This window comes from Rhinopithecus roxellana, chromosome 13 (genome assembly GCF_007565055.1).
Source record: "Rhinopithecus roxellana isolate Shanxi Qingling chromosome 13, ASM756505v1, whole genome shotgun sequence".
NCBI classification, from domain to species: Eukaryota; Metazoa; Chordata; class Mammalia; order Primates; family Cercopithecidae; genus Rhinopithecus; species Rhinopithecus roxellana.
In genome coordinates, this window is record NC_044561.1 from 130,673,036 (window position 1) to 130,686,009 (window position 12,974).

General features: G+C 46.3%; 1 protein-coding gene across 4 annotated transcripts in view; it reads right to left on the bottom strand.

Moving 5' to 3' along the window:
• Window positions 1–3,702: 3,702 nt before the first annotated feature.
• The window catches only part of DIP2A (disco interacting protein 2 homolog A), a 107,894-nt gene continuing 98,622 nt past the window's right edge, over window positions 3,703–12,974 (bottom strand). For 2 of the 4 annotated variants that reach the window (XM_030914341.1, XM_030914340.1), the window contains exons 35-38: window positions 10,897–10,971; window positions 8,907–9,081; window positions 8,101–8,224; window positions 3,703–7,416 (exon numbers count right to left, since the gene is read on the bottom strand). In XM_030914341.1, the coding sequence (XP_030770201.1) occupies window positions 7,164–7,416; window positions 8,101–8,224; window positions 8,907–9,081; window positions 10,897–10,971 (627 nt within the window). In that variant the 3' untranslated portion in view covers window positions 3,703–7,163. Of the gene's footprint in view, window positions 7,417–8,090; window positions 8,434–8,906; window positions 9,082–10,896; window positions 10,995–12,974 lie in introns of those variants that run through there. The other 2 variants (XM_030914342.1, XR_004052601.1) reach the window with 2 other exon arrangements.

The window sequence follows — 12,974 nt, forward strand, 5'->3', positions numbered from 1 at the left end:
AGCTTGCAGTGAGCTGAGATCCAGCCACTGCACTCCAGCCCGGGCGACAGAGCAAGACTCCGTCTCAAAAAAAAAAAAAAAAAAAAAAAAAAAAAAAAAAAAAATATATATATATATATCACCATTGACCCCACGGAAATACAAACAGCCATCAGAGAATACTACAAACATCTCTATGCACATAAACTAGAAAATGTAGCAGAAATTGATAAATTCCTGGATACACAGACCCTCCCAAGACTGAATCACTTGCCTACCAACCAAAAAAGGCCCAGGACCAGAAGAATTTACAGCTGAATTCTATCAGAGGTACAAAGAGGAGCTGGTACCAATTCCTCTGAAAGTATTCCGAACAATAGAAAAGGAGGGACTCCTCCCTAACTCATTTTATGAGAAGAGCATCATCCTGATACCAAAACCTGGCAGAGATAAAAAAAAAAAAAAAAAAAAAAAAAAAAAAAAAAAAAAAAAAAAAAACTTCAGATCAATATGACTGATGAACATTCATACAAAAATTCTCAATAAAATACTGCCAAACCAAATCCAGCAACACATCAAAAAGCTTATCCCACCATGATCAAGGTAGCTTCATCCCTGGGATGCAAGGCTGGTTCTACATATGCAAATCAATAAACATAATTCATCACATAAATGGAACTAAAGACAAAAACCACATGATTATATCAATAGACACAGAAAAGGCCTTCAATAAAATTCAACATCCCTTTATGCTAATACTTTCAATAAACTGGATATTGAAGGACTATACCTCAAAATAATAAGAGCTATTTATGACAGATCCACAGCCAATATCATACTGAATGAGCAAAAGCTGGAAGCATTCCCCTTGAAAACTGGCACAAGACAAGGATGCCCCCTCTCACCACTCCTATTCAACATAATATTGGAAGTTCTGGCAAGGGAATCAGGCAAGAGAAAGAAATAATGGATATTCAGAGAGGAAGTAAAACTGTCTCTGTTCACAGATGACATGATCTTATATCCAGAAAACCCCATTGTCGCAGCCCAAAAGGTTTGTTTGTTTGAGACAGAGTCTCGCTCTGTTGCCAGCGGCTCACTGCAACCACTGCCTCCCAGGTTCAAGCAATTCTCCTGCCTTAGCCTCCTGAGTAGCTGGGACTACAGGCAAGCACCACCACGCCTGGCTAATTTTTGTATTTTTAGTAGAGACGGTTTCACCATGTTGGCCAGGATGGTCTTGATCTCTTGACCTCATGATCTGCCTGCCTTGGCCTCCTAAAGTGCTGGGATTACAGGTGTGAGCCACCAGCCCAGCCTCCAAAAGCTTCTTAAACTGATAAGCAACTTCAGCAAAGTCTCAGGATACAAAATCAATGTGCAAAAGTTACAAGCATTTCTATACACCAACAGACAAGGCAGAGTGCCAAATTGTAAGTGAACTTCCATTCACAATTGCTTCAAAGGGAATAAAATACCTAGGAATACAGTTAACAAGGGAAGTGAAGGACTTCTTTGAGGAGAACTACAAACCACTACTCAAGGAAATCAGAGAAGACACAAACAAACGGAAAAACATTCCATGCTCATGGATAGGAAGAATCAATATCGTGAAAATGGCCATACTGCCCAAAGTAAGTTATAGATTCAGTGCTATTACCATTAGACTACCATTCACATGCTTCACATAATTAGAAAAAAAAGCTATTTTTAGACTACCATTCACACGCTTCACATATTTAGAAAAAAAAGCTATTTTGAAATTGATATGGTACCAAAAAAAGCCCATATAGCCAAGACAATCCTAAGCAAAAAGAACAAAGTTGGAGGCATAATGCTACTGGACTTCAAGCTATACAACAAGGCTACAGTAACTAAAACAGCATGGTAGTGGTACAAAAACAGACACATAGACCAGTGGAACAGGATAGAGAACCCAGAAGTAAGATCACCCATCTACAACCATCTGATCTTTGACAAACATGACAAAAACAAGCAATGGGGAAAGGATTCCCTATTTAATAAATGTTGCAGGGAGAACTGGCTATCCATATGCAGAAAGTTAAAACTGGACCCCTTCCTTACACCTTATACAAAAATTAACTCAAGATGGATTAAAGACAAATGTAGAATTCCAAACTATAAAAACCCTAGAAGAAAATCTAGGCAATACCATTCAGGACATAGGCATGGATGAAGATTTCATGATGAAAACATCAAAAGCAATTGCAACAAAAGCAAAAGAAAATTGACAAATAGGATCTAATTAAACTGAAAAGCCTCTGCACAGCAAAAGAAACTATCATCAGAGTGAACAGACCACCTACAGAATGGGAGAAAATTTTTGCAATCTATTCATCTGACAAAGATCTAATATCTAGAATCTACAAGGAACTTAAATTTACAAGAAAAAAACAACCTCATTAAAAAGTGGGCAAAGGACATGAACAGACACCTTTCAAAAGAAGACATTCATGTGGCCGACAAATATATGGAAAAAAGCTCAATATCTAATCCTTTTTTAATTGATCTTTAGCTGTCTCTATGTCAAGGATCAGCTTGAGGTCTCATTTTAAGGTCTTCTCGGTTCTTTTCTGAGCCTGTACCTTTCCCTGGACATGTACATTTTCTACTTCCCCCCCATATGTGCAGGTGCTTTTGAACGTCCTAGTCTTTAGTGTCTGGCTCCCAACAGGAGAAAATGAGAAAAATGAAGGGTTGGGGGAGAAGGGTCCTGGGCCTTTAAATCACAGCAATGGAAGTAATTTAAGCTGGATGAAGAGGGGTTTGCAAAAATCAGGGGAGGTGCAACAATGGTCTCTGGACTCATCTGCCCCTCTAAAATCAGAAGTAGCAATCAAGGATCTGGCTCCATGTGCAAGCTGCTCCTGGAACACGTGCACAGTTGCCTGCCATGGGCAGGGGGTAGGGTAGCTGCCACTGTGCCAGGAGCTAAAATTAACCCTAATTTACCATCTAAGCCTTGCCCTGGAAGTTACAAGCCATCAGCAGACTCCAGAGCTCCAAAATAGTCACGTCAGATTCTGCCAGTGCAATTACTGTCCAGGTAGGGAAGACATATTCCTGGTGGTTTGTACTCTGCTATCTTCCCAGAATCCTTCCCCTTCACTGAATAACATAAATGCTAAAAACTGCTTGTCTTTGACTTATGTACCATTCCACCAGAGCGTGAAAGCCTGTAGATGGCCTTCACTCCACTGATTTCCATCTGGAGCCTCCTGCAGCATCTGGGCACACCCACCTAGCAGTGATAGTCAGTGGCAATACCTCTGTGCTCCCTTTTCCCCTCAAAGCTTCATTTGATCCCTCGTGCTCCTTTTGACTTTTTTTAAGTGGCATGTGAAATGAATATTCATATCTGGCCTTTTCAGTTCCTTTGAGAATCTGGGGAATAATGTACCCCACACTTAGTAGGCACTAAACACTAATAAACTCTCAATTTCTTACTCTGTACTGCCCTTAGCAAACTCCACAATGATCCTTCTGAAATATCTCATGGGCTCATGTGAAAAGGTTCTCTCATTAAATCCTGAAAAGCAGAGCAGAATTCAGGAAGACCTGGGTGAGGATTAGGGTGATTGAGGCTTTCAGACCAGCAAGAGGGAAGAGGGAGGATAGTCCAGGCACCTGCTTAGATACTTTAAAGTCGTTCCTCTTCAACTCAAATTTTTTACTAATAAGCAAAAATGTAAAAACCATTAATTTTGAAATTTTACATGTAGTTTCCTTTTAATTCTCCATTACTGAAATTGAACATCAAACAAGAGTATGAATGCCATGCAGAGTGTTACAACACTGCTATTGTATCCAATTTAAATAGAGTATGCCTTCCCTAACCCTTTAGGACCCAAAATTTATGTAACATTATCTCAGATAGGAAGGGAATGCTTCCTCCTCCTGTTCTTTTTTCACATGGCAAATAACATGCACGTGATTTACTGAGGATATTTACTGACAGCAAGACACAGTGGCAGCAGCAGGTCTCCTTGCCTTTTCTTTAGAACAGCCTGGAAGGCCTGAAGGCCAGCACTGTGGCAGGAACCAGGCAAACACTGCAGGATAGTTATTTCTCTGCCATGTACTCCCCATTGGTTTATGCTGATCATTCCAGTAGAACCACTTTGAAATAAATCAGCTATATTCATAATCTGAAATCAAACACAATAACATAGTTTGCATAAATGTAACATTTAAAAAACCACCTGCATTAAAACAAATAGAACCAAAATACAAATAACCCACAAGAAAACAAAGTATATGGAGGTTATAATTCTTAAAAGAGACTCCTACATGTCAGTAAGAAAAAACTTGACCATAAAAACTGCCAAATCTGAACAAAATACATCAGATAAGAACTAAAAATGGCCATGAACAAATGAGGACATATTCAACATGACCAGACACACCACTTATTTGCCTATCAAACTGTTAAAAGAGTTATTTTAATCTTGAGCGCATGTCCACTGCCAACATTGCTTGGCAACTGCAAAGAGGCCTTTTCCTCCCTTCTGGAGGGCAGCAGGTACCCAAAGCTTCCAACCTGGCGTGAACTCTGACCCACTCACTCTACCTATAAGAACTGAGCTCAAGGCAGTAACTGTAATCATGGCAGTGTAAACGTGCATCTGAAAGGAGGCTCACTGTGGTCCTGTTGAAACAACACTGATGTACAGCAATAGAGCAAATACTACATTTACTCATGGCACACTTGTAAAATACAGCCATTGAAACGTAGAAGAATATATATAATAGACTTAAAAGTCTATAATTTATTAAGTACAAAACCAAATTATTTTAAAAAGCACTTGATTCTAATTTTGTAAAAAATTTTTAAAAAGAAAAAAAATAAATCCCTGAGAGGGTTTATGTCACATACGAATGCTGCTATTTACTCAGAGGTAGAATTATAAGAAATTTTAATTTTCTTTATACTTTAATGTGCTTTCTAGATTTTATGCTATAAGCATAATTGCTTTTATAGTCAGAAAAAAAAAGCAAAATAAAATACATCCTATTACATCCTATTCGGGGTAATTTAAAAACCCTTTTCACACATTTCAAAATGCAGAATTACAAAGTCAATAACTTTTATTAACATAATGATATAAAAATTTTAGTATGATATACAGAATTCCCAGAGTAACTCTAAAACATTTTAATGCACTTCTTAAAATCTTAATTTACAAGATACCTTGTCTTACCACCACTGACCTTTCAATACAAAAAGCTGACAATTTTTGTTTGCTATAAAACTACAACATCAAGATTGGAGTTAGGTAGCTTTTTTTTTTCTTTCCCTTCCCAGCCATTCTATTGTAAGGAATGTCTGTTAGATTACTGCCCAAACCTCTGTATGTCAACAATAAGTTACATAGATTCTGTACATAATTACAATAGGGTTATTAGAATTCCAGTATGTCACAACATACTTTACCACAGTCCAACACCATGGGGAAACAGGGCTACTATGCACAGTGCTATCTGTAGCCAGACAGGAGTAAAACATGAGCGCTGGCCCAGTTAGCCAGGTTCATGTGTGGAGAATTAATAACAGCTTTGTTAGGCACTGATCCAGACTAATTCTGGAAAAACCTGGTTGTTTCTGTGAAGCATGCATGATTCACAAAATTTTCCAGCCTCAATACCCCAAAAACCCAACAATTTCATAACATACTCTTAATTAGCTATATAAAAATAATCTATATCTTAGATTCGTGCTTGACTTCAAATTCTTAGAAGTAACTAAAGGACTTTACATTCTCTGATTTAGGTTCTGTATAATTTTAGATCACTCAGCTTAGTCAAGTTTGAACAAAATAAAAAAATGGTTTGGCCAAATTTTATAGGCACACAACTCAAAATGTGAAAGGCAGTGAAGAATGTAACCGTCTCCACCTTCAATACGGGGCAACGCTGTTCCCTGCTCCCCTCAACTGTACTGCTGGTACTCACCAAACAGCACTATGGATATGAAAACCTTAGACTTTACCACCAATGCTTCCAAATCTGCTGATTTGGAATAAAAATAATACATCAGTACACTTCCACGAGAAGAATTAATATTGTAGTGTTAGGAAAACTAGCAATTTAACTAAACAGCATCAAGTTACAAACCAGGAAAGTGATTTAAAACTAAATGCTGGCTTATGTTTCTGAAACAAAGCATCTAAACTTGGCAGTCCAAAATGGCACTTACTGAGTGTCCATAACAATAACAATATATGCTGACAAGCAGCACACCTTTGTTTTTTGTTTTTGTTTTTTAAACGGCGTCTCGCTCTGTCACCCAGGCTAGAGTGCAGTGGCGAGAGGCATGATATTGGCTCACCGCAAGCTCCGCCTCTCAGGTTTACACCATTCTCCTGCCTCAGCCTCCCGAGTAGCTGGGACTACAGGCGCCCACCACCACATCTGGCTAATTTTTTGTATTTTTAGTAGAGACGGGGTTTCTCCGTGTTAGCCAGGATGGTCTCGATCTCCTGACCTCATGATCCACCCGCCTTGGCCTCCCAAAGTGCTGGGATTACAGGCGAGCGCCACTGCGCCCAGCCAGCACACCTCTTTCAATAACAAAACTGGCAGAGGAGGAACTGCGTGTGACCACAGTGCTCTGTGAGCAGGGAGGATGGGTCCAGCTTGCTTCCTTTCCATAAGCCTCCCTGTGAAACAGAAGTGAGGCAGCTGGTTTGTACTCTGCTATCTTCCCAGAATCAAGTTTCTCTCTGTAAACGGTCTCAAGTTTCTCTCCGTAATTTCTATATATGAACTTGTCATTTGAAGTGGGAATAAATAACTGAATTTTAAAAATCAGGAACTACATTTTTAGCCTACAGAAAGTGCAAACTTGCAGTACAGCAGAGAACAACCTCGGTGCCTGTGATTCCTCACAATGCCCACGCCAGGCCTTTCCTTTCCTTTCCTTGTCTCTCCATCTGTTAAAATACCAGCATCTGTATTTTTGTAAATGTACTTGGCAGATTGAAAATATTTCTTTAAATAATTCAGGAAGCGCTTTTAAAAGGAGATGCAGGGAACTGCTGAGAGGGATCTGTAAGAGCACAGGAAGGGGCGAGTCCCGGTGCGTGGGCTCTGCAGTGTCTTCCCACATCACCTTGGACTGCTGGAGCTCATTCGTCTCCGACACCCGGGCTGGGGTGCTGCGCTCACATGTTGTAGGCCACATAGATGGGGTCCAGCTGGTCAGCCAGGAAGCCGTCCCGCAGGTGCATGCGCTGCTTCTCACCCCGAGAGTTGATAGGGATCACCCCTGGGTCCACAATGACCACGACGCCCACGACCAGGTAGTGCTCCTCCAGCACCACATTGGTCACCAGGGCCACCAGGTCCAGGGCATCCTGCTCGAGCCCATCCAGCTCCACCACCACCACCAGCAGGTTGGTCCAGGTGAATACGGCACTGCAGAGGAAGAGAGACGGGGTCACACGGACACAGGCAAGGCCACAGGGGCCAATGAATGCTTGGGAAAGGGTGGCACCAAGAAGAGCGAAGCGCACTGATGTCACAGAGCTATTTAAGGCCATTCACAACCTAAAGACCAGGCCAGATCCATTTTACAGGATGTCTATTCCAGCTAAAGCTTTTACTGAGAATCAGGAGCATTATCTGATGCTGAAAGCTGTACCTGTCCCAACACAAGTTCCCCACAGGTGAAGGAATCAGGAGTCACAACCATGTGAGAAACATATTAAAAGCAGAAACACTTCAGGATGAGACCTGTGGAAACCTTACCTTTTGCTTGTGCATTTGGGGACAATCTCTTGGCTTACAACTCATAAGGAAACGGAGAAAAAAACAAGCCAAACCCAAACAAAGGCAGCAAGGTGTGCTCTGGTACCACGCTGTGCAGAGTACATCCAGAGGGAGAACCCACAAGAAGTCCTCAGCCCTCTCTGGCAATGCCCAAGGTAGATAGGGTTCATCTACATGGCACCCAGCTCCACTGCAGACCAGGGTGACAATGCAGGAGGCCTGTGCTCAGGCCCAGCAGTCCTCGGCTCTGCTCCAACCGATGCACAGCACTCATGCCCAGAGGAAGGGCTGTATGGACCATGTGGAGCCACCCTCCACCTGGGCTCTTACCACTCAGCGATGCTCCTGTGTGCTCGGATGACAGAGGTCTCGATGTCGATGGGGTGGTACCGCATGCCTCTGAGCTCCAGAGTTTCATCCAGAGACCCAACGACATACAGTGCATCATGCCGCCCTGTGAACAGTGTGTGTTTACACGTGCCCAGAAAGCCGAGGCATGCAGAGGCATGGGCCGAGGCATGGGCTCGTATCCTCTGAGCCCAACCAGGGGCTCTCAGGCACAGGGAGGTCTCAGCTCAAACATCATGAGGTCCCACACTACATGCAGAGAGGGTGACGGAGGTACTGGCAGTGCAGGCTGTTATCTCTGCAGCATGGAACCACCTCAGGAAAGTTACAGCAAGTGTGAGCATATTATTAAAAATAACTTATCTCTGGGAACAGGACACTATCTATAGGAGCTACCGAAAGTTCTGCCTTATCTGGCCAGCTTGTGGCGGCTGCACAGAGTCCTCTGGACATTGGCCACAACCTTGAATGGGTTGTGCATGGGAAAGCCACTGAAAGACACAGTGGCAGAGAGGCCGGCCTCCTCCTCAGGGAGGAGCCTGGTAGCCTTATCACCAACACCATCCCCCAACCCCTTAGCAGAGGCCAAGGTCCCAAGGATAGAGAGGGGCAGTCATGGAGGGAAAACAGTATTTTCAGAGAAAACCGCTGTCAGAATATCTTCCCCCCACACTGAACAATACCAGACCACAGCAAGGAGTGAGGTGTGCCAGCAGGTGACCAAGCTCTTGGGGAGCCCAGGTCCTCCCCACACAGCACTCACGTGGGACTTCACCACAACCCCTCACCTCCACTGGCATCGGTGAGCTCTGTTCGTCGAAGGAAGCCAAGGTAGCCAGTCCTTGCCCAGATGGTCTGTGTGTCTCCAAAACTCAGCCGGGCACTGAAGTGGTCGGCATGAAGCGCCTCCTCCCCATAGACTGTGTAGTACCCGGTGGCATTGTGGGGGCTGCTTACCCAGATCTGGTGGGGCCCAGGGGACAAGAATGTGAAGTGTTACCAACCACCGAGTTCAGACTCTGTCACGAGACATCCAAGAATGTGACTGGCCAAGAATAATGCTCCAGAAAACACCGAACGAAGTCGGGCGGGTAATATTCATTGTCTCTTATTTTATGAACTAAGTTAAATTACAGGCACAGAAAGCAAACACAACTTTTCTCTCCTTCAATACTGTGTTTCTTCCTTTGACCCAAGAATGGCATCTATAGGACTCTATCCTACGTGGTAAGTAGAGAGGGGCAATTCCACCTTCCTCACATCCAACTATTGTTGGCAGTAAGAGAGGGCTGGAATTCCACAACAGGGACAGGCTGAAGGAATGAGGGTCCCTACAGAGTGGAGAGCATGTGGCTGCTCAGACTCATGGCAAGACAGAGGCCCTGAAAACAGACAGCACGTCCCAGGGTTAACGTCAGCCCCAAGCGTGTGTGTGTGCGTCCACTATCCATGTGCACATGTGTGTGTCCACCAGTCTGTTCACGTGTGCGTGCACCCGCATATCTACACACGTAAGCATTTGTGTGCATCCATGCAGAGACCAAGGGACCAGAGGCCTGTGCCTGCAGAACCAAGTGTCATGGGGCCCTTCTAGACACAGAGTCCGTCCAGAACCTACAGTCAGTTCAACTGGCTCTAACACGCCCCTGCATGGCAGCGTCTGAAAGAGGAGAAGGGGGTGGCCAACAGGGGCGTTTCCCGTGAGCATCTGCCATGAGGGGTGGGTCCCCATTCCCGGCCCAGACTCGCCATCTCCTGGGGGCACACCCTTGACTTACAGACCTGGGTTTGGCTGTCCAGGAAGTGGGATGGTTGAGGGGAGGGTCCCTCACTCCATCCACACTCAGGATTGGGACCCAGGACACCTTCCCATCAGGACACAGTTTAAGACCACCTGAGGGGTCACATGCTCACACCCTTGTCCCAGTCAGAAGAAGCCAGCTGAGGCTGAGTGATTTCCCACTGGGCACAGCTTGCCGGAAGCCCCCAGTCTGGCTTCACAGCAGAGCCCACAAACGATGCCTGTGCCCGCCTGGTCTGAAGACATCAATTTGACAGCACATTCTGGAACCAAGAGGATAGGACTAGGAACGTGTGTCCTGAGCTCTCATGACAACAGATCAATCTGCACATTGGGGACATGACTGCATGTCAAGCTGCCACCGCTGCCCGTAAATAATGAGTTGTGCCTGTCCCAAATTACAGCAAGATGTACGTGCAATACATGTAGACATTTCAACCCAATGGATTCCTGTATAGCCTCTGTGTTCTCAGGGAGACCCACACCTTCCAGCTGCACCCTCAGGACAAGGGCTCTGAGCTCTCCGAACCTCCCAGGGCACGTGGAGGCCTTGAACTCTTCTGGAGCAGAGTTCTCTATCACCAGTTCCCCGGGTCTGTGCTCCTGCCTGGGTGCCAGGGACCACGTTTTAAGTAGCAGCTGCTGGGTCCTGCACAAGGTAGCTGTTTTCCATGCTGCCACTGGTGCCTGTGCAGCTCCTCCCATCTGTCAGTGCCCTCACACCTAGGGGTTCCCCTCTGTTGGTAAGGTCAACCTAGGGATGAAGCAGTTTGTCCCATAGTACCCCAAAATCCTACATAGGAACTGGGTCTGGGAGGTACATGGGGGAAGGGCCAAATGGTTTCTGGTAGATTCCCAAAGGCAAGTGTTATTCCACAGTTTAGAATTCCCAAATCTGAAGCAAAAAGAGAAGGAAGATGAAGCTGGTGAGGCTGGAGAGCTCAAGCCCCTCCCATGGGCCCCTGCCCTCAGCTCACCTCTCCCAGGTGTGAGTCTCCCAAGGGTCCTTTGGTCTCAGTGTGTGCGATGATGACCTTCACGCCAGGGAGGATCTGGAAGGAGGAGAGCTATGTCCCTTGTTAAAGAAAACATGACATGAGACTCTCTTGACTCAGTGACATTAAAATAACGTCCCTTGGAAGTTGGCCTGCAGGACTGACGTGCTTATGTCAGGTCAGGAAGTTTAGAGGCCGCTCCAAATTTGACTTCGAATTTTGAAAAAGAGATGTCAATAGAAATAAGTTGTGAATCTCAGCAAAATGACTCCAGCTCCTAAGACGGGACCCCATCTTTGGGTGTCAGGAGGGGCAGAGGGTCACTAGGACTACAAAGACAATCAGCCAGGTGATGCCAGCGTACCTCACGGGCACACATCCAGGGGTGCAGTTACCCTGCTGTGCCCAGCCCTGCAGGAGGCACATGTCTGTCCTAGTTCTCAGCCAGGAACCTGACCATGAGGAAGTTCTTCCTGCCCGTGACTAAGAGTCAATCCAACCACTGAGCACTGGCTCTGTGCCAATTCAGGACGGCAAGAGGCCACCATCTCTTACCTGGCCTCCCAGGCCCGGTCCCAGTGTTCCCTCACTGGGCTCAGGTCGGACCACCTGACTGCACAAGACCTGGATGCTTGTTCTGTGTCCTCAGTTTCCTCACGTATGAAATGGGGGCAATTGCACTCCTGGCAAGAGGAGGGGACGAGGGGCCACAGGGAGGGGTGAGCTGTGGTTAGCACCAGACCCTCCCCGCGGGGTGGGACTGTTCTGTTTCCCCAAATGCTGTTGGGGCCTCCATCTTCTCCCTGCATGTCCCAGCTGAGCCCCAAAACCAGAGCTCTTTCCAGGACACAAACCTATCAGGCCCAAGTGATTGTAACAGCAAAATAGGAAAGAATGTCCAATAAAAGGGGGTGAGCTAAACAATTACAGTGCAGCTGTATATGGCAGGGCAGGAACAGCCCCTGAAAAGAGCAGCGTGGAGGCCCCACGACCCAGGGAAACCCGCTGAGTTTACACCAAGGATGATGCAGAGCTGCGGCAACGGCGGCTCACATGTACCTGTGCTCAGAGAAGGGAGGACGTGCAGCAACCCCGGCTCCCACAGATGTGCTGTCCACTAAGCTCACCCAACTGCACTCTCGGCTGGTCTACTTCCTAAAGTGACTGTCACAGGGGACACGGGATGGGAGCTTTTCAAGCCCCTGCACCTGCATGTGAGTTCACTCACTCACTCCTGCTCCCCACACTCAGCCCAGTCCCACCGGCCTCCCAGTAGCTCCCACCTCGAGACCCTCACAGCAGCTGTGCCTTCTGCCCCCAGTCTCACCCCTGCTGCCTTGCGGGAGTCTGTGTGCTGGACATCACATGGCTTGGCTGGGTCCCTCTCTGGGCCCGTCTCTGACTCCCTACAGGTGGCTGTGGCCATGGCAATGAACGGAGTCAGGGTGGCCAATCTCCTTCTCTTGCCTCTGGGGTTGTGAAGGCACCAGGGCCCCCGCGGCCCCCGCTGGATGTGCAGCAGCTACCCACTCACATCAAGCCTGGCATACTCTTCATGCTGCCTTCCCGGGCTGTGTGGCTTTTCCTCCTTCCTTTGAACCTTTCCTGGTTCAGAGGATGCTGTTCTGTGCCTATGTCTGCTGACCCCTTGCAGCATCTCAGTTGCTTCCTGGGAGTCCTCAGGCCATCTCAGGATCCCCCAGATCCCCCACAGGCTCTGGGGGCCTCTTCCCTGCTGACACCCTAAGCTAGGGCATGAGATTTTGCCATCTCCAATTTAGGGTCAGGGCCACTCCACTGAACCCTAGATGTGTAGGTGGGCCAGACCCTGCCTCCATGGCCCTGGCCCCAGAGGCCTGAGGCCTGCCACCCACCCAGTGGGAGTTCTTTATTCCTGTACCTGAAGTTCTCCCTTTCTTGGCTTTGAGCTCAGATGTGTGTTTAAAGACATAACTAAGTAATTCTATATCTCAGTCACAAAGCAGGGAAGGAGGCTTCTGCAGCAGCCAAGCCCACCCCAACCAGAAGTCAACCCGTGTTCATCTGAGCCACAGCCCCCA